The sequence below is a fragment of the Amblyomma americanum genome, unplaced genomic scaffold, assembly GCF_052857255.1.
Source record: "Amblyomma americanum isolate KBUSLIRL-KWMA unplaced genomic scaffold, ASM5285725v1 scaffold_49, whole genome shotgun sequence".
Taxonomy (NCBI): Eukaryota; Metazoa; Arthropoda; class Arachnida; order Ixodida; family Ixodidae; genus Amblyomma; species Amblyomma americanum.
Genome location: NW_027526521.1, coordinates 547333 through 567709, shown reverse-complemented (window position 1 = coordinate 567709; position 20377 = coordinate 547333). Strand labels below are relative to the sequence as shown.

The 20377-nt window shown below is 44.0% G+C and overlaps 1 protein-coding gene across 2 annotated transcripts; it reads right to left on the bottom strand.

Moving 5' to 3' along the window:
• Positions 1-1573: 1573 nt before the first annotated feature.
• Positions 1574-19024, bottom strand: LOC144112080 (uncharacterized). Of its 2 annotated transcripts, none has more exons than XM_077645155.1 (4): positions 18761-19024; positions 11560-11719; positions 8688-8844; positions 1574-1824 (listed from the first exon to the last, which is right to left on the bottom strand). In XM_077645155.1, the coding sequence occupies exons 2-4, from the start codon at positions 11657-11659 to the stop codon at positions 1665-1667; spliced, it is 417 nt and encodes a 138-aa protein (XP_077501281.1). In that variant the 5' UTR covers positions 11660-11719; positions 18761-19024; the 3' UTR covers positions 1574-1664. The 2 variants fall into 2 exon arrangements, with proteins under 2 accessions (XP_077501281.1, XP_077501282.1); XM_077645156.1 differs by lacking the exon at positions 18761-19024 and adding an exon at positions 14412-14476.
• Positions 19025-20377: the final 1353 nt, after the last annotated feature.

Genomic DNA, 20377 nt, shown 5'->3' with positions numbered 1-20377 from the left:
GAATCCCGAATTTGTGTCAAATGTTCTTGATGTTTTTGCACGTAATGGGACGGGGCTGAAGTTCACACATGAAGACCCTCAAGAAACAGTCTTGCAATTCCTTGATTTAAAATTCTCTTTCGAACCCAACCATGTCTGTTGGCAGTATTCCTCTAGCAGTGAAAAGCCCCTTTTGAATTACAGGTCCTTTCATTCAAAGCTTGTAAAAAGTGGCATCGTTACGGGATGCTTAGGCATGGCAGTAAAGAAATCTTATCATAAAATGATGCCCAGTCTCTTAGCCCAGGCAGACAGATGTAGGGAAGCTGGTTTCCGGGACTCAGTTCTCGTTTCGAGTGCAGACAAAGTCCTACATGAGCTTAAATCGTCTGCAAGTACCTCGGGGCTGGAAAAGGGTTCGGAAGAAGGGAGAAGAAATGTATTGGTTAAGCCATATGTCCACACGCTGTCCCACCGGATTAAAAGAGATTTGGGAGCGAGCATGGGGTAAAGGTTCTGTTCCCTGCAGCTAACAAGCTAGAAAGCCCCGCAGGGGGGCGCCTGCAGCTTGCAGGCGTCGCGACGGTGAGTGGCGACACCGCGGGTTCCCGAGCATCCGCAGGGACATCTCCGCAAGGGGATGATGGTGAACTGTGCATCACCACGGACCCGAGCACCCGCGCCTCGCCGTGCGTGGCATCGCCGTGTCCGGGGGAAAAGGGGATCCTGGTGGTTGAGCCGATGCCGAGCGTTTGGACCCTTAAGGCCCCTTGGCAGAGGCAACACACCACTTTGGCCCCAGCTTCCTGCAGACGGCACCTCCGGCCTGACCCGACCGGGGGGAATTGGCAGTCGCCTTTTCCTATCCTCCTCTCCATCTTTCACTTTCCTATCTCTGTCTCACAACTCTTCTATATCCTACTCACTTCTTGGTTTTTCCTGTTTTCCTGGCGGCGAGGGTTAACCCTGTGTGACCAACTACCCTGAGTTGAGTCATATTTGGTTATAGTTAAGGCGTACAGCTGGCGTGGGCAGGACTTGCTTTCAAGTTCCTGTCCCGTCCCCTTGTTGGACTCCGTGGTGGGTGGCTGGCACCATGACCGAAAAACTAAATTTTTTCATGGCTCCACCTTTATCCAAACCTGATCGCTCTCTAAAAAGAGGGCGGAACGAAGCAGCTGATTTTTTCTCAAAAAAGAGACAAACATTTTCAAAGTTCCACGTAATCCACAGTGAAAGTGACAGAATACAGGCAAGAATAATATCCCCATTCCTTGTGTCAAAATGCTTAACCGATACCTTGGGCCCTGGCTACAAGGTCTCAAAAATGTCCAGCGGCGACTTACTTCTTGAGCTGCGCGACAGCATCCAGTGTTCAAAACTCTCCAACATTGCGTCTATAGGGGACATCTCTGTCTCTGTAACCCCCCACCGATCTCTAAACACAGTCAGAGGTGTAATCTCGGAATCAGACTTTATCCATATCACAGAAGCTGAAATGCTTGAAGGGCTTACCGACCAGAATGTAATCGATGTTCACCGAATCAAGATCCGCAGGGATAACAAAGAAATAGATACCAAACACATGGTCCTCACATTTATTACCAGTACCTTGCCCGAAACGATCGAAGTTGGATACTTGAAAGTCAACGTCAGAAATTATATACCCAATCCCCGCCGATGTTTCAACTGTCAAAAGTTTGGCCACGGCTCACAAAGTTGCCGCGGCCGCAAAACCTGCGCGAAATGCGCTTCGAAAGACCAGCATTCTGAGGAATGTGACGCAGCACTGCGCTGCGCAAACTGCGAAGGAGACCATGCAGCGTACTCCAGGGCATGTCCGTCCTGGAAAAAAGAAAAGGAAATAATTACCATAAAGACAAAAGAAAACATTTCATTCAAAGAAGCAAGGAGGCGTTTTGCGCTTACGAACACATTCTCTTTCACAGCAAAACCCAACTTCGCTGATGTGGTGCGCGGGGGCGTAGCACCACACAGCTCTACGGCACCTGCCGAGGCTGCTTTCACAGAGCCAGTGGCAGGGCCATCCACGCCCCAGGCAGGGACAGCGAAGGCTGCTCTGCCACCCTCAAAGCAGGGAGCGCCGGTCCATGGGTCGGCATCCCGCAGGACCTCCCCCCGTCGGGAGAGGCCTGAAACTAACACAGCCGCGGGCCCTCCGCGGTTCTCCAGCACCTCGGTTGAGGTGATGGATACAGCACCCACTCCGCCTCCACTACAGAGGCGGAACAGCTCTCTTGAGCGGAAAAAAGACAGGCCCCTCATAATGGGCCCACCACATAAGTAAATCTCCTTTCATTTTCTGTCAAAAACATAAACATGGCTTTTTTAATCCATTGGAATTGTAGAGGACTTATGCGGAATTACAGCGACATAACACATATTTTAGGGTCAATGTTACCCACAGCTTTATGTCTTCAGGAAACCAATCTTGGTCCACAACATGTACATATCCTGAAACATTATAAAACATTTAGACGCGATCGAGAGCAGGCAAACTGGCTATCGGGAGGCGTCGCGATAGTCGTTCAAAGCGGTGTCCCTGCTCAAGAAATTAAACTCAAAACAAAACTTGAGGCGGTTGCAGCCAGTATCGTAAGCTACAAAACATTAACAATCTGTTCCGTATACATTCCTCCACATTTTATGTTAACACTCCATGATCTACAGCAACTGATCAGAGAACTTCCGGAGCCATATCTGTTACTTGGGGATTTTAATGCTCACTCCTCCCTGTGGGGAAGCGAACGCTGTGACGCTAGAGGTCAAATAATCGAAGATTTTATCCTGACGAATAATGTGTCTTTTAAATACGAAAAAGGCCACATACTGTTCCCCAACGTCTGGGAAAATGAGCAGTTTAGACCTGTCTTTTTGTTCACCTTCTGTTTTTAGTGATTTTAAATGGGACGTTTTAGACAACCCGTTTGGGAGTGATCACCTACCAGTTTTTATAAGCCTATCATCCTCACCTGCAGTTACCCCAACCAAACCACGGCGATGGAAGCTACATCTAGCTGATTGGGCGTTGTTTAGAGAAAAGGCCAGATTAGAGGACATTTACTCAGAAACACTTAGCATAGATGAAATCAATGAAATTCTCACAAAATGTATCATCGATGCTGCACGGCTAGCTATTCCCCGGTCCACAGGCGTGGTGCGCCAGAACCACAAGGTATGGTGGAGGCGAGAATGTTGGGAAGCCAAAAAACAACAAAATAAGGCCTGGGGTGTATTTCGTAGGTATCCTACTCACGAAAATCTAATAGCTTTCAAAAAGGCAAAAGCTAAAGCCCGATATATACGGCGGAACGCGGAAAAAATGTCTTGGCAAAATTATGTGTCGTCCATAAACAGCTCGGTAACATCAAAAAAACTGTGGGAGCAGGTCAGAAAAGTAAATGGCAGCTATTCCCCATTCACCCTTCCTCTGCTCACGGATCCTGGAATTCAGACAAGTATTAAAGAACAGGCAGACATATTGGGGCAACATTTTTTTATAGTTTCTAGTTCTTCCCACTATACACAGTCATTCTTAAAATACAAAAACATAACCGAAAAACAAAGACTCCCTACGGCAGGCAGCACAAACGAGCCTTACAATAATTTGATTACACTTCAAGAAATACAGAGAGTACTGTCTATAGGTAAACAAACTGCACCAGGCCCCGACGAAATTCATTATGAAATGCTGTCCCATCTATCTGAGCAATCTGTAGAAGTTCTGTTAAAATTTTTTAACAAAATATGGGTAGTAGGGAAAATACCAGCTGCTTGGAAAAAAGCCATTATTGTTCCATTTCTAAAACCAGGAAAGCCACCAACCTCCCCTAACAGTTACAGGCCTATAACCCTTACAAGCTGTCTTGCCAAATCTTTTGAGAGTGTTATAAATATTAGATTTAATGTTTATTCTGGAATCCCGAGAGCTTCTTGATGTCCACCAATGTGGCTTTAAAAAAACATGTTCCACAGTCGACCATTTGGTCCGCCTGGAAAACACAATCCGAGAGGCCTTTATACACAGACAACACTGCCTTTCAGTTTTTTTCGATATGGAGAAGGCATATGACACGACCTGGAGGTTCGGGATTCTTCGCGACCTGGCAGAGCTTGGTATCCGCGGGAGGATGCTGAAATATTTGAGCGACTTTTTATCCAACCGTTCTTTCCAAGTTCGTCTTGGCGCAACCCTCTCAAATAATTTTACTCAGGAAAACGGCGTTCCTCAGGGATGCGTTTTAAGTACTACATTGTTCATAGTAAAAATGAATTCTTTAACCAGTATAATTCCACAGTCCATTATGTACTCGGTCTACGTTGATGACCTTCAAATTGCATGCACATCTTCTAGCCTGGCAACTTGTGAGAGACAACTACAACTCACAATAAACAAATTAGCACTTTGGGCAGACAGAAATGGATTTAGGTTTTCTCCACAGAAAACTGTTGCGGTTCTTTTCTCGCTGCAGAGAGGACTGCAGATTAATCCCACCCTCCACTTGAACGACATCACACTTCCAGTAAAACAAGAACACAAATTTTTAGGCTTAACTTTTGACAAAAAGCTAACGTTTCTACCACATATAAACACCCTAAAAAAGAAAGCCACCCAATCCCTGAATATACTTAAAGTACTCTCACGGAAGCGTTGGGGATCCGATAGGAGGTGTCTATTGCACATCTATCGCTCTCTAGTACGCTCTTCGTTAGACTATGGATCCATAGTGTATGGGTCTGCGAGGCCATCATACCTTAAAAAGCTAGATCCAGTACAAAACCTCGGGTTGCGCCTTTCAACTGGTGCTTACAGAACATCACCCATAAATAGCCTTCACGTAGAAGCAAATGAACCGACCCTCACCAACAGGAGAACAATGCTTACCTGTGCATACGTATTGAAAATAAGGTCGCTACCGAAACATCTTTGTTACACCATAGTTACAAAATGCCCATCCAGAACACTGTTCACCAACAAACCTCAAGCTGTAAAACCATTGCTCCTCCGCTTTGAATAAATATGCCAAGAAATAAACATACTAGATGCACTTCCTGATGTTGCCCAGAGACCCGATAGGTTGCCACCTTGGTACTTGTTTCCTGGTGTATGCGATTTCGCACTGACACACATTCAAAAAAGACATGCCCCACTGGAATATATACAGCAAGAGTTTCTTGGAGTAAGCGAAAAATACAAGAATTGCACAGATTTCTACACAGATGGATCTAAGACAGCACTCTATGTAGGGAGCGCGATAGTGCAAGGTAAATGGGAAAAAGTAGTCAGGCTGCCTCAGTGCGCTTCAATATTTACAGCAGAATGCTACGCCATTGCTCTAGCTGTAGAACAAATATTGAAGAAAAACATACAGAACAGTGTTATCTACAGTGACTCCCTCAGCGTAATTACAGCAATAAACCCCAGAAATGCAACTGAACCCTTAATAGGAAACATAATACATAATGTAATACGAGCTGATTCACAAGGACACACAATAAAGTTTTGCTGGGTTCCCAGTCACGTGGGCATCAGCGGAAATGAGAGGGCTGATGCAAGCGCCGCACTTGCCCTTAACGCAAAAATAAAACCAGTAAACATACCGCATAAGGACTGCATCAAGTCAGTTCAGAATAAATTGAGAGAAAAATGGCAGGCCTCTTGGGACAACGAGGTTAACAACAAGCTGCACTTTGTAAAACCTGTCCTGGGTGAATGGAAGACCTGTAGGCACCAGGAGCGATTTATTGAAGTAATTTTATGTCGTCTCCGCATTGGACATACACACATTACACATAATTTCTTACTAACGAAACAAGACAAACCTCGTTGTGAAAGATGTGGAGACGAACTAACAATAAACAATATTTTATTTTCTTGTGCAAAACTCGAAAAACTAAGAAATAAGCACTTTACGAAGTTTTATAATGAATACATTCCTTTACACCCAGCGCTGCTTTTAGGCGAAAATGCCATTGTTAACATATCTTCCGTTTTTAGCTTTTTAAAAGAAGCAGATGTTCTTCAGAAACTGTAAACTTTGATCCAGAGCTTTGCTTTAAAATGTGATGCATTTCAGCCATTTTCTCATTCCATGAGAAGAGGGCTGAGGTGGGTATTTGAATGGTTGGGAGCCTCAGAATCCTTGCCCAGCCAAGGATGGCTACTGAGGTTATCTGACCTTCTTGAAAGCGTTTATTTTTAGCCATTTATAAAATTTCTTCTTTCTCTTATTACTACCAGAACGTAATAGCAATTTAAGTCCTCTACACAACCATGTTTCCTCCCACCTACAGAGAAGTGCTCATATACCTTGAGCCTGGCGCATGATAGCCTTAGCTGCTTATGTGCCATTAAACCCAACACAACAACAACAACAAGCTAGAAAGAGTGGAGGCGGCAGTTCAAAGAAAACATGAAGGGCGCAGAAGAAATGCTTGCAACAAAAATAATGAAAATAGATATGTTCCCTGTAAGACTGGCGTAGTGTATCAAATCCCTCAGTCCTGTGGCCTTACCTACATAGGCCAGATTGGCCGCTGCGTTAACGTGCGGCTCATGGAGCACACTATTTCTTTAAGAAAGAAACTAACCTAGCTAAGCATTGTTCCATGTGCAAATGTACGCTATTTTTTTGACGATACTGATGTCTCGTTCGCTCATTCTAACCAGCGCACTAAAGAAGTAGCTGAGGCGTTTCATATTATCAGAAAAAGTAATGGGTGCGTGAGTACGCCATCTGTTACATTATCGCTTCGAGAAATCAATATGCTACATATTGGGCAGCGGTTCTGCAGATACACACATGCTTTTAAAGCGGTTTTTACCTTTTACTAGCACTAGGAGTCTTGTTGACATTGCACATGTGCGCTGTTTTTCCGTGTGTGTATATATGACGTGCTTCTTTCTAATAAAATATCAGTTGTAAGATCAGTGCCGGTTTGTGTGTCTCGTCTCTTACTTGGTCCGTGTGTGCTTGCACTTTTGAACCACCACTATGAAATTAAATTATAAATTATTTAGTGGTCGTACATGTATAGAATGTCTAACGCTTGGTTTGAAAGGAGAAAACGCAAAAGCGAAAATTTGGTACCTATAGTTCTTTAAATTTGGATGGCTACTCAGTAATTGATAACTGAAGTGCAGAAAACCACACCAGGTAGATTGCAAGTAGCTTTTTCCTGCAATTAGATGGTGTGTTCACAAAGTTTCTATAGCCTTCAGAAGATTCACGTGTACTCATCAACAACTGCGCTGTACAGCCATAGGTTCTTAAATGTTTCTTTTTCGCCCCGCCCCTTCAATGTGTACATTAGGGTCACATGAGTCTTCACTACAGTCTTCATAATAAGTTTTGTAGCCTCATCAGCTGTCTCACCACGAATGAGTGCTAGGTTTTTGATCTGAAATAGATTATACAGATTATACAAAGTGAACTCTGCCATGAATACCATACATTGAACCATTCATAAAACTCTCTGTTCGAGGAACCATGTGCAAGTCAACAAAAAATCAGAAGTATGTAGAACAGGATTATACAGAGGACTCAAACAGACCTATGATCACAGTGGTGTGACTCAGCTTAATGATAACAGAATTCTCTGTTGTCTTCTAAACGCCCATCTTTGCATCATCATATTAACTTCCTTTTTTACATGACTCAATGGCATACGCTTCCCAAACAATAAGATAAGGGGGAAAAAGTGAAGCCATACTTTAAGGCCACCATGAACCATGGCAAAATTGTAGTCTGGAGCTAAATGAGTGATGTAAGAACATAATCGTCAGCTGCCACTATGAACAGCAAGGCTAATGCTTGTGCTAATTTCTCGTAGTAGGCTAGATATTATTTACAGCAAATCCTCATTCAAATACACTTGAACAAAATGAAGCTCTGATGTCTACAAATCCAAACGCAACATGAGGCAATTTCGAAGTCCCAACATAATCTGAAGTGGACTCACCATATGTAGAGGGCTCAAATTAAACTACAGCTGAACAAAGCACTATGCATCAAAATTATATTAAAAGGAATCAATACGTTGCCAGTAGTTCATAAGCACAATTGAAAGAAATGCCATATACCCAGTCGAAAAAAAACACCAGCCCGTTTCTGGTGTTTACACCAAACTGGCCTTTTTAAAGACGGGTTCTGGTGTGATCATGTCTGGTGTTCCGACCAGACCAGGATTTTCAGACACGGGTCCTGATGTGGCATAGTGTGGTGTGCTTTAGTGTGTTCTGGTCTGGTGTTCTGTGCTGTGACCCGGTTGTCTAATACCGGCTCTGGTGTGCTTTGGTTTAGTGTTTCCTGGTGTGGTCGGTGTACTATTCGATTTGGCGTGGTTGGAATACCGTAGAATGTCTTGATTGAGATGCTGTGTGTTTGGACATACAATCGTGAGAAAAATTAAGAGATCCCAGCGAATGCACGCCAAATGGTGTAAAACGGCAAGCACTCCTGATGTCGAGTCAGGTGCACTAACATCCATCAATCTCGCTGCGCCGGCCTTGATGGCACGAGCATTTCATCAGATGGCACCTGCACGCAGTTAGGCATAGTGTGGCACACACTCGCAGTGTCATAATTTTTCACATGATTGTACACTGGAGCATGCACATAACCACATCATTTCTGTTCTTGCCGAAGACTAAGAGCAAGCACGTATCGTAAAGAAAAAATGCTCACATTTGCACAGAAGCATCCTTAGCTTCATTGGTAGACAAAATTGGCAGTATAGTCAAGATGGAGACACCTAGCATCATAGTGTGCATCTTTTCTGACATAGTCGAAGAGGTTGCATTTCCCTGATAGCAGCTTGACTCCAGCTGTGTAGCCACAATGCCTGAAGAACAACAGAACAAAATCACGAATTTGTGTGAAATACACTATAATAATCACAGTGCAAAGACAACCAGCAAACACTGCTCTTAAATTTAGCTCAGTGGTGCATACAGTACACATTCAATACGACTTGCAATGCCTCTGCAATAAATCAACTGTCTTCTGCTTTATAGAAAATCAATGCTACTCACATAAAGCACCCCACTTGCATTAATTTGCTTGAAATCAGTGTCTGGATGAGCTAGTATTTCACACTTTCCATCACACAGTACAACGATGAACACGGACAAGGGAGAAGACACCGAAAAACACTTTGAGGTGCCTCCTTCCTTGCCCCTGTTCATCACCATGCTGTGTGAACGAAAATGTGAATTATTGCGTTGTGTTTTTGTTTTGTATTCATAGCTAACTGCATATGTTTACAACACAGTTGGGTACGCCTGCATCATAATCTGAATTCCTATCATATTTTGGCATTGCAGCTGATATTGAGCATGACAGTCCTTCTAACACAGTCAGGCTTTCTGAGACACTCAACAGCACTCTACCATCTCCGGTAATTTGATTCATTACCAGGCTCAGAGATACTAATACTTGGCAGCCTAGAGAAATAAATTGATATGGAAATTCTAGTGCTGCAGAAAACAAAAAGCTAATAGGAATTAAGGAATTAGAGAAATGATTACAAGATGGCCATAAAGAAGGGCACAAAAAGGAGATAACATGTAGTTCGACTAACAAAAAATATTTGATGCAAGTATATTTCAGGGTGACAAAATCCATGTATTGAGACTTTTTATGCACACAGGGTGCAGAACTGTAAAGCACTGCATGGCTGGCTGCATCTATTTAGAAGACCATTCCTCTTCATTTCTTTCAAAAAAGTGGCAGCAAAGGATAAAAAGCCGACTGCTGAAATTTATTTTCAGCTGAATGTCACATACAAAATGACAAGACTGGAATGTTAATGATTCGAAACGAAACCTTAAACAAGATGCGATGACCTCTGGCACTGGTAAAACCCCAACACATGTGCAAAAAAAGCTGCCAGATTATTTTTCCTGCTGAATGTATTGAAACCAAAGCTGCCTGAACGCACATGAGTTTTGTTTAGCTCTAGCTTGCTATACGCATTCTGACACTGTGGTGCAGTTCACTGCACAGTACCTGGAGACACTTCCACTCGTACAAAACCCGCAGTAGATTCTGCGTATTGTGCATTGCCCACTATGGTGCCTAGCACTCTCTGTCTTCCAGTGAGATGCACTTTTTTTGGTGCATCCAGGCATTAGGGTTCCAGTTATAAAAAATGTCCGAGTTGATTATGAGTTAAGTGAATAAGCTTAACAAGTTGACTGGTTCTAAGCAGGCAGATCACTTGCAAGAACTGCTTCTCACAGCAAAGCAGATAACAATAATGGCTTCAGGATACTGTAGTGCAGGGCTCCAAATTAGTTTAGACCAAGTGGGGTTCGTTAAGCTTCGCTGACATTGTATGGCAGACCGGCGCCTTTCCAAAGTAGCAATGTTTACTGCCACACATATACATAACACACAAGTCGCATGATTCCTCCCAACATGTATGCGACAAAGTATTGCAACCGCTTCGAGCCATCTCTACAGGCCCCACTGGGCCATCCCTGCTAAGTGAGAAAAAAAGTGGCTAAGATATGCTTTGTCATATTCAATGCAACAAACTATTTTTACAAAGCATGCAGCAAAGCTAGCGAAAGAATGCTCAAGCACACCTATGCTTGAGTAAAAGGTAGCCAAATTTTTTTTTACATGTAAACTGAAGTAGCCGAAGTCGAAGTTAGAATGTGGTTTGTAAAACTGTATGCATAACAGCTAGACAAGAGAGCAGAGAAGGTAAGGGCAAATAGGGGCTCATTATGGGCTATATGATGGACTCTTAACAGTCACTTCCATCATGGCATCTGACAGTTAAACAATAGGCCAGCTAGCATTAAATTCAAGCTTATTTTCATGCAAAATGCTTTCAGTGATGGCTACAAGTTATAACACACAAATTTTCGTTGTTAAGTAGAGACCACCAGACGATTCATAGACGATGGCAAATGTGGCGGCACCCACGAATGCCTATACTGAATCAGCATCACTTAGGCCTCAGTACCTACAGTCCAAGCTTCAGGGCAAATGACTGCTAAGTACCAACCGCCTTCTGTTTTCATGGCATGAGAAGTACATATTCACTAAAAGTTGTTCATTATGAGTAATTTCACTGATCATGCACTGCCGCACTGAACAAAGAGCCTAGGCTTTTAAGCTGCTTTTATCGTCACACGAGCTAACTGCACCCATCAATTAACCTCCTGTAAATAAACTTTCACATGAAGACAACATGTAATATTATTTGATCACGTCTTGTATGTTTGGCATTATCCTTTGTTTGGAGCTTTCGTATTATAAACCATTAACAAACCTGAGTCATAATTCTCACATACACTGATGGAGTGAGTATATGCCCCTGAGATAAATCCAGATAAAGCTAGCAATTACTTCTCAGTGCATCCATTTTTCACTTCAGTGAGTTATGAAACATCACTCCAGCGCACAAAAACACACGAATGAAGAGGATAGACATCACGGACACCGGACATATTTTTTTGTGCGCTGGAATGATGTCTCATAATTCTGCCCAGAACTGACTATCCCAGCCCTCTATGCTTAGCCTTGTGGAGAACCTTTTACTTGCCTTCCGCTGTCACCTCCTGAGCACTTGCCACTGGAACTGCATAGTACAACTGCTTCTGTTGACCAGATTGTAATGGCAGTCCTCTTGTGAAATACTGCATCCTTTGGAATTCCCTTCATGGTGTCATACATTGCCTTCTCTACCTTGAATTCAGATACACCTACAGGAAAAAGAACACGCATATAAAAATTCTTAGCCATATTTTCAGCCAGGAATATGATAATAATTGTATTTGTACGCTTCAAAGCAACAACAGCAGTATGCTTTAACGCCTGTTGAAGCAAGAAAGTAAGAAATCATTTCGTTTATTACCAACACAAGACTTGCACCTTGACGTTGATGGTGTCATGCAATAGTGGTGAGTTCTGATATCAGTGTGAAGTACAAAAGGCAACTGCTTGCTTCGAATTTTAGAACATGCAACTTTAACTGCACAATTATTGAAAAAATTGATTTCATCCTTGAAAATCGCATATTAGTATGCGTGGTAGCAAATACTGAAAATAAAAATAGTAGGAGCAATGCCAGTGTTTAAATCAACACGCAGTGACTGGTTTGGTTTATATAGGTTTAATATCCCAAAGCGATTCAGGCAATGAGAGACAACGTAATGAAGGGCTCCAGAAATTTCGGCCACCTGGGGTGCACATACACCGCACAGTACACGGGCCTCAAGAATTTTGCCTTCATCGAAATTTGACCACCGCGTCTGGAATCGAATACGCGTCTTTCGGGCCAGCCGCCGAGTGCCATAACCACTCAGCCACCGCGGCGGCTTCGCAGTGACTGCTAAGAGCAATTTTCTAATTGCAGTTCTTGCCCATACCCTTGTCAAGCTAGGCACTAATGCCGGTTGACCTGCAGTAAATCTAATGTGTCCTCAACATGCTCCCTAGTTAGCAAATTTCTTGTAGTCAAAATTGAATGATACATTACTTAACATTTTTTTCAGTTGGAAGCGCATGAGCTATTGATATAGTCCAAAGCAAATAACTTAGTGCCTTAGAGTAGTGTTCAACGAGGGGCCCACACGCAGAGACGCTGGACTTGTAACTGTTTCCTTATACAAAGTAATACAGGAGTGCATGGCCTGTGGTGTTCATGCTAAGAAATACAAAATATAAACAGAAACAAAACTGAAGTGCAAAGAAAAATTAGAGACAAGTTCTGTCATTGCACATTATGTGACACTAGAGAGTACACGTTCAACAATAAATAGTAAAATGGTCATTTTGAAATTTTGCACAATCATCAAATTGTCATGAGCATAGTCAGTATGCCTTTTCTTCACACAAAAGGTTTGCAGCGGCTCCGGTGCACTTCAGTTTCTTTTTAGTACAGTGCCTTTTTTTAAGACAGAAATTGGTCAAGGGCCACAAAATGGTAATAACTGTGTATCACCATTTTCATATCTATGCTTCATTACTTTTTAACAGAACCTCCAAAATGACCCACATGATTTGCAGCAGGAGCAGGATTCCGGTGTGCACCACTCACATTCAAAGAAGGACCTGGCTGCATTTCCAAGTGTTATACTAATTTTCACAATGAGAGTGCCGTTCAGCGAGTCTGACAGCAAGCAAAAACATGATTTGAACCCAATAGCTTAAGGACATTTTAAAGTGGTCTGTAACATTGTGCTTGTAAAATGACAACTTCAGGTGTCAATACTCATCAAAGTTGCCATCAGATCTCAGCTTTGGTGTGCTCATAAAGGGAAGGTGGGGTGCTTAGTTATAATGACCAATTGTCACGGCTGGTACATTGTGCTACCTACTTCAATGATGAAGGATGTGACAAACTATCCTCCAAAATCTGACATCTGGCATAAAGGCTGAAAAGCAAAAGCAAATCAAGGACCACTAAGACCTGAAATTATTTCCTACCTGAACAGTTATGCACATCATAAAGAAATCTGACAAACAGCGCGAAGTTATACTGGTAGTTTGGCCCCAGATGCTCGCTCATTTGAGCCTCAGTATCCTAACTAAAGCAATAAAAAAAACATGACTGTTGAAGGCATAATAAGCTACTGTAAAGATCATCAGCAGTGAGAAAAACAAATTCTAACCTTCATAATATTATAAAAGTCAGCCAATGAGGCCGCTGTGTCAGTCACCAACAAAGAGACCATGTACAAACTATGCACTGTAAATGCACAAACTCTACATGAGAGCAAAGCATGCCCTGCACTTGTGAAACAAATTTGTATCAATGTAAGATTCTTGGCAACAGTGGGCATCACCATTAATGGCATCTGCTAAAAAGGAAGAGAGCACCTTAATGATGCTCTGCAATTTAGAATTCAGCCTTTCAGTAAACTATATTTTGTCTAATACCATGAGCACCGTCAGAGAAGGCCAAAATGAAAGGAAAGCTGCCAGCTGTCATGAGGCCTGCCACAAAAAAAACAGTGAACAGAAGTGGTGCACAAACAAAAAAGAAGGGATGCACTATGCGATTACAGAACACAAAATAACACAGGAAAACAGGGCCCAACCAATGAATGAAAAGAGAACAACAAAAAGAAGGTAAGCAGTACTAAACACTGCTACCTATGCAAATTGAGAATAGTGAAATAGACAACACCTAAAAAATAAGTTTCAAGGTCTATAAAAACGTAACTTTGGTCACATATTTTTTAAACGCTGCATTAGACATTAAAATACTAAAATCCCCAAGTGGTATTTGCCTACCATTAAATAATTTATAATTCCATTTCTTTCTCTGATGTTGCATGGAAAAGGCTACAATATAAATGTTGATATGCAGTTTTAATTCACTACAACACCTAAAACAGCCTGTTTCAAAAGCTGGAATGACAAGAAATGCCGTAGCAGCGGTTATATTACCAGTTTTCTTGCCTTTGACATGACCTGAAAACCAACTACACGTCGCAGCCATCGTTCGGTTGATAATACTGAAACAAAGAGAAAGACAATTATAAATTATTTACCAGTCATAGAGCAAATATCACGGGGTGGTCCATGTACAGGCGCGGACAGAAGTAAACGGAACGCGCCACACAAGAAAGAACTGCGTGTCAGCACCGCCTAGCCAAACCAGACGAAAGCTCGAAATCGCCACGCCCATGTGCAGGGCCGCTTCCGGCGCGACCCTCTCAATGCTCCGCTTGCCTCGCATTCGTCTGGCGTCTGTGTCGTGCTGATGACGATCATGATCGGATGGTCGTGCTCTGTGTAGCTAGCGAACATTTCGGAAAACAAAAACCGCTGTCTTGATAAGGCAAATTGCGCGGGGACGGCTCTACCATTAAGCCGCTTTGTTTGAGACAGCTGGAGGCGTGTTTGCGCCGCAAACAACCCGCGTGTTTCGAACTTTTGCTGCCGCTGGGACTCTGCTGCGTCTCACTCGCAAGCAAACGCGCTCGAAACACTCGGCATACTGCCGCAGTTTTGTGTTGATTTTCTACAGTTATCCCTGATGATTCGCCTTGTCCCTACCAGGCGCTCACGCAGCACTAGTGCATGCACCCTGCCTGTCTCCCCCGAAACAAACTTCCCCTATACTGGATCCTGCTCTTATCACCCCCGAGACAGTACGCTGCGTATCGCGCTGTCATGTGCGGAGCAGAGCTCATAGTAATCACTTTGCATGCACCATTGGATCTTAGGATGACTACAAGCACCCGCTGTCTCACCCACACGAATGCCGCGGCAGCAGTGCGTCACTGTTGCGTGCCCCGCGTGCGAAATTCGGCCTATAAGTACCCGTGATCGCCCGCTAATCAGAGTATGAGCCACGGCAGAACCCGGCAAGCGATCCAAACTCTTCTGTGCGAGCTGTATTACTTCACTGCTACCGGTTACATATAGACATTGGTCTGATTGAGAATATAGGCGTAGAAACCCAACAGCTGCATCCAGCACATTTGGAAGCAGTCACTATCCTTGAGGCACTGGATCGCGCTGCAAAAAGCGCCAAGAGCGGCGGTTTCATCTCATTTTAAGCTGACCTCCTAGGCGAGGTTCTAATGCAGGAGCACTGTGGTGCAGTACGGACACACAGGGCGCATGCTTTCCCGCTCCGTCGGTTCCTCGTAGGAGCAAGCCGAAAATGAACGGTAAATGTATTAAAAGAACCCAAAACTGCGATGGTGGATCAAGTGTTTTGAGTTTATTTGGTCTATAGCGAGACGAAAATTGAATCCCAGAGGCAACTTAAGTTTGAAGGACGCGCGCTATTTGCGATGGAAACGCACCTACAGCTGTCTCAGATGAAACGACATAATGATAGCGTCGCCCCCGCGGGATTTGTGGCATCAAGGCAGCGGTCTGTGCGTTCCGAAATGCCCGCTCGCTACTAAGGGTGCAACCATCCGACCATAATCATCATCAGCGTGACCCTGACACCGGCCGAATACGAGGCGAGCGGAGCAATGAGAGGGTTGCGCCGGTAGGGGGCGTGCATATGCGTGTCGTGATTTTGAGCTTACGTGTGGTTTTGCTAGGCGGCACTGACAAGCAGTTCTTTCTTGTGCGGCGCGCTCCGTTTACTTCTGTCCGCGCCTGCACATTAATGTCTAAGGCATTTGAAAGAAGGCGCAAGCAAACATCTGGTGTCCACAGTATATGCAGTTTCTTTGAAGCTTTGTTTAACTATGGTTTCAGGTAGCATGCCGAAAGGCTGAGTCAAACAGGTCACTACAAGCTCCTAATTTCCTGTAAGTGTATTAGAGCAAGCATATTCACTGAACTTGCACAGTGTCATCACCAAGCAAGTTAAATGGCAAAACAATCAAAACTGACCAAGATAATCACCGAGGTAAAAATATATGGTGAACATTCACCTTTTTTTCATTTAGGACTTCTAGCTTTTTTGTGCACAGGCTATAATTCAACAGACCTTGAAGTAGTTTGCAGTAGACGGTGTTTATTTTCCACTCAGATCTAGAAGCAGTAAAGATAATGCAACTACAGTGAAAAGTTCGTTTAACAGTACCTCTTCCTGGACTAGTTGGTGTAACATTGTGTAACAAAAGTAAAAACAGCGCTAATTTTTACATAAACAACGCAGAAAGAACAGACAGGACGGGCGCTGTCCTATCTGTTCTTTCTGTGTGGTTTGTGCAAAAATTAGCGCTGTTTTTACTTTCGTTATACAGTGAGAGACCACAGAAGAGAAGCTGTCAAGTCCAATTAATGTTTCATCTTTGAGGTGCATTCATAGCTGCATTATATAACACCATTCGTATTCTTTTCACCAACTGAAATAAGACGTATTTGGACCAGTCTCTGAGGAGTGCCATGTGACACCGGCATTACTGCAGAAGCTTGACATGGTTATCCTTCTACTATGATTGTCTATGAGGAGTGCCATGGGAGATGGATACTAGAGGAAAAAGGATAAAAGCATTGTTCTCATGCTGTAATATCACCTTAGAATGCTGCCCCGTAGCCCATTACTTTATATTGGCATTTTTTAAAGCCTGGCTGCATTTAAGGGGGTCTCTAGTGACTCGAGAACAGGTGGAGAGGGAACTAGAGAGGGAGAGAGAAAGTGGCGGAGCTGAGGCTATACCAGTGTTCTCGTTGTTGCTGTGTAGCCTTAGAGCTGAGCGGCCGGCTCTGTACTCAATCGTGGTATGAGGGTGCGGGTTTCCCTTTTTCTTCCACCCTGTGTGTTGTGCTGTCAACTTTGCATTTTTTGCGTCTCGGCTATAAGAAAACGTGATCATGATTCTTGCTAAAAATCACCACGAAATTTGAGAAATGACAGGAGAAATGTTCCAACCACCACTTACAAGAAAAAGAAAATTGGTTGCTTGCTTCGGATTCATGCACTCCCTACATTCTAGTACGGGGAGTCTCAGATTCCTTGTTAGTTTTGTAAAGGTTCCGAGGCCAGGCGAGACCCCCCTGTATTTAAGCACTGCTTCTTTCTGAGCATGAAACTGGCACTATCTGATGATGACCTATTGAGAAGAGACACAAACGTTACTTTGAATAGGGGAATGCCAATGCATGCCATCAACGTTCTGGTCCAAATCAGACATTGCAACACACTGATCTCAACGCAGAGGTGAAAAAAACAGATCTGAGAAAACTCGACACATACTTGTGCTCTACAATGTACTCTGAACAGGCACAGACAAGAACAGCCCCAAATCTGGACAGTGGAGACATCCTCTCCGATGAAGCTCTTTTCAGACCTCTTCACTACTGAAGAGAAGGCACTTCACCTTAATAACATCATAATTTCCAGCTGTGTATTTTGCACCCACAATGCCTGGCACTTCCTCATAATTATTTGTATTGCTGGCATTTCTACAACCACAAGAAGATGTTTAAACAGCCAAACTTCAAATACATAACGCCACTTGCTCACACTAGTTTTTATGATAAGCTCTGTACTACTTAGGTCATTCAAAACCACTTAATTTGAAAGGGCTACAAAGCGCTCTTTTTCTAGGGCTACTTTTTTATTCACGGCTGCCAGCAACTAAAAAAACTTTACAGCTGCAGGCAACGTTACCAATGTTGCAAAAGTGATCGAACAGGCAGCTACCTGTTGTGGTATCGCAGTGACGCGTCGCTTCAATTCACTCAGTCGCTTGCATGCCTTGACGCGTCACACCCCTCCCACTCTGAGCTTGACAGCTGGTGTAATCGGCTCGTAGAGGTACGTTCTAACCTTAAGACGCCACATCAGATCACTATAAAGACGCACATACGCGTAGCGAATAACACAACGCTAAACAGACCGAGCGGCGCACGCTATCGGCAGTCCGCAACGGGCCGATACTGGCGTGAAAACTACGCGTGCAGGCAGTGCACGATCACGTCCCACGTCGAATAATCAACAAGAAGTCTGGCAACCACCTTAACGAAAGCCCAAAACATAGTCGCGCGCCTTGCTGGGCGGTATACAATTGCCACATTTACATTTAGGACTCCTACGCGTGCCTGCATTCAGCAAACGCATCCATGCATAAACCTCGACGCTCGCGTCGCAACGCATACACTGTGAACACTGACGGACCAGCAGTTTGATAATTCGATGTGGAATGCACTTTGCTGCCGCGGAAACCACCAGTGACTCACGCGCAATGCCGAAGGGAAACGAACAGGACAGAGCTGACAGACCCTCGTCCCTTCCTCTTCTTCTCGCCCTTGCGCTCGCTCGTTTATTTTCGCGGTCGCAAATTGCACGCACTCTTGCGCTACACTCTGGGTCTCACCTGGAAACGAAGACTCGACGCATTCCAGTAACCACTTTCTTCTCTTGCTTCGCGGCTCCTACGGTTGAAGTCGAACCTGTTGTAAATATGAAACGGCTCCATGCTTCTCGGCGTGGTCACTTTTGACAAAGTACGCGAACGGCTGCATTGCTGACACGCGGCGCAAGCTACGATAAGCAGGAAATCCAAACGGAAGTTTGAAGGAATGATTTTGAAATCAGACACAAACAGCACACGAACAGCAGCAGCACGGACCACGGCACGGCGCGGAGTAAGGCCTAGCCGGATATCACTCCGGAATGCACAGAGGGAGAGGAGTTTGCTGCGTCCTGCCACGTGACCTGGCAGCAGCGCGCTGGATTTGAACGGCGTTGGGAAGCATGCTAGGCGCTGGCGCGTTGCTATTAGCGTGGCTATTAGCGTCATGGTAAATAATTACTGCGAACTGTTACAAAATTGCAGTTAGAATAAGGCGCCTCCGTGCATCATTGCCGTGCAGTTTTCATGTCAAAAGCAGGCGGCAATGTTTCAGCTCCTTGCGGAACAACTTTACAAATTGTTTTCTTAGCTTTTCTTTTTTCTTCCTGGTCTTTTGCAGACCGGATTAATGAGCTTTCACTGCATATTTTTTAGCACAGCACCAAGTTTCTCGTAAACCACATTTCGGCTTATGCTACAAAGATATGATCTGCAGAACAAGTCTGCTTTACTCAACTTCAAAAAAAAAAGTGAATCTCAAAGCTTCCATTGTAGATTTCAATAAAATGTGTATTACTGCAAAAGCTCATTAAATCTAACATCAAGGGACCACAAAAAATTCAAATTATCAAATGACCCCCAACAAAACTGACAAGAACCACTTGTACCAGAGTATAGGTCGGAAGAGGGGACCGTCTCAGTTATTGCTGGCAGCCGGAATTTGTCTGCCTATATGCTTTGTCATTTTGAAGCGCATATAACTTAAATTACATGCTTAATTGCATATTCTATGCAGAATATATTTAGATTAAACGCGGGAATGCAAGCTATTTGCCCACATCCGTCTGGCTTCATCAACGTGCTGAGTGGGCAGCCCATATACTGAGCATATATATATGCCCGCACTTCACCCATGCGCCCATGCTCCATAGCTGTGGTACCCATGCAGCCATTTTACATGTAATGTAGGATATGCAGCCAGGCTAATGTAAGTGGAGCTACATGTTCATAGGTGTCGCCGGGCAACGATCGCTAACATTGCGCGTGATGTTTCTGCACTGCAAACTCCAGAATAATCGACGCAGGAGTTACGAAGGCTACAGGCAGAAATATACTCCTGTTTCCACACGCAGTGTCGTCAGAGTGATGCACGGCAAGCCCCCATCTCGGTTGCCCGCAATTCACCGTCGTATAGCCCAGGTTCACACACACACATTTTGCCACTGCATAGTCCACACTTAGCCCTTTTCTACCAAATATGTAGGCGGGGAAGGTGTGGGAATAGCTGATATATGCCCATGCGCCGCCCACGTATTTTCTACGCAGTGCCTTTGTAGGCTGTAGGCGGGAATATTTAATGTTTGCCCACACGCAGCTAGCCTCCTTGGATACTTGAGGGTGCTGCAGGGGCCGCCTCTA

What these genes read in the sequence shown, in the direction of transcription:
- LOC144112080 (XM_077645155.1), bottom strand. Translation starts at nt 11,659, where the DNA reads ATGCAGTATTTCACAAGAGGACTGCCATTACAATCTGGTCAACAGAAG. An exon ending in TCAGGAGGTGACAGCGGAAG is followed by an intron (nt 8,845 to 11,559) that starts GCAAGTAAAAGG and finishes GTTGTTCTTCAG; the next exon opens with GCATTGTGGCTACACAGCTG. An exon ending in AAGGATGCTTCTGTGCAAAT is followed by an intron (nt 1,825 to 8,687) that starts GTGAGCATTTTT and finishes TCTTTTTTCCAG; the next exon opens with GACGGACATGCCCTGGAGTA.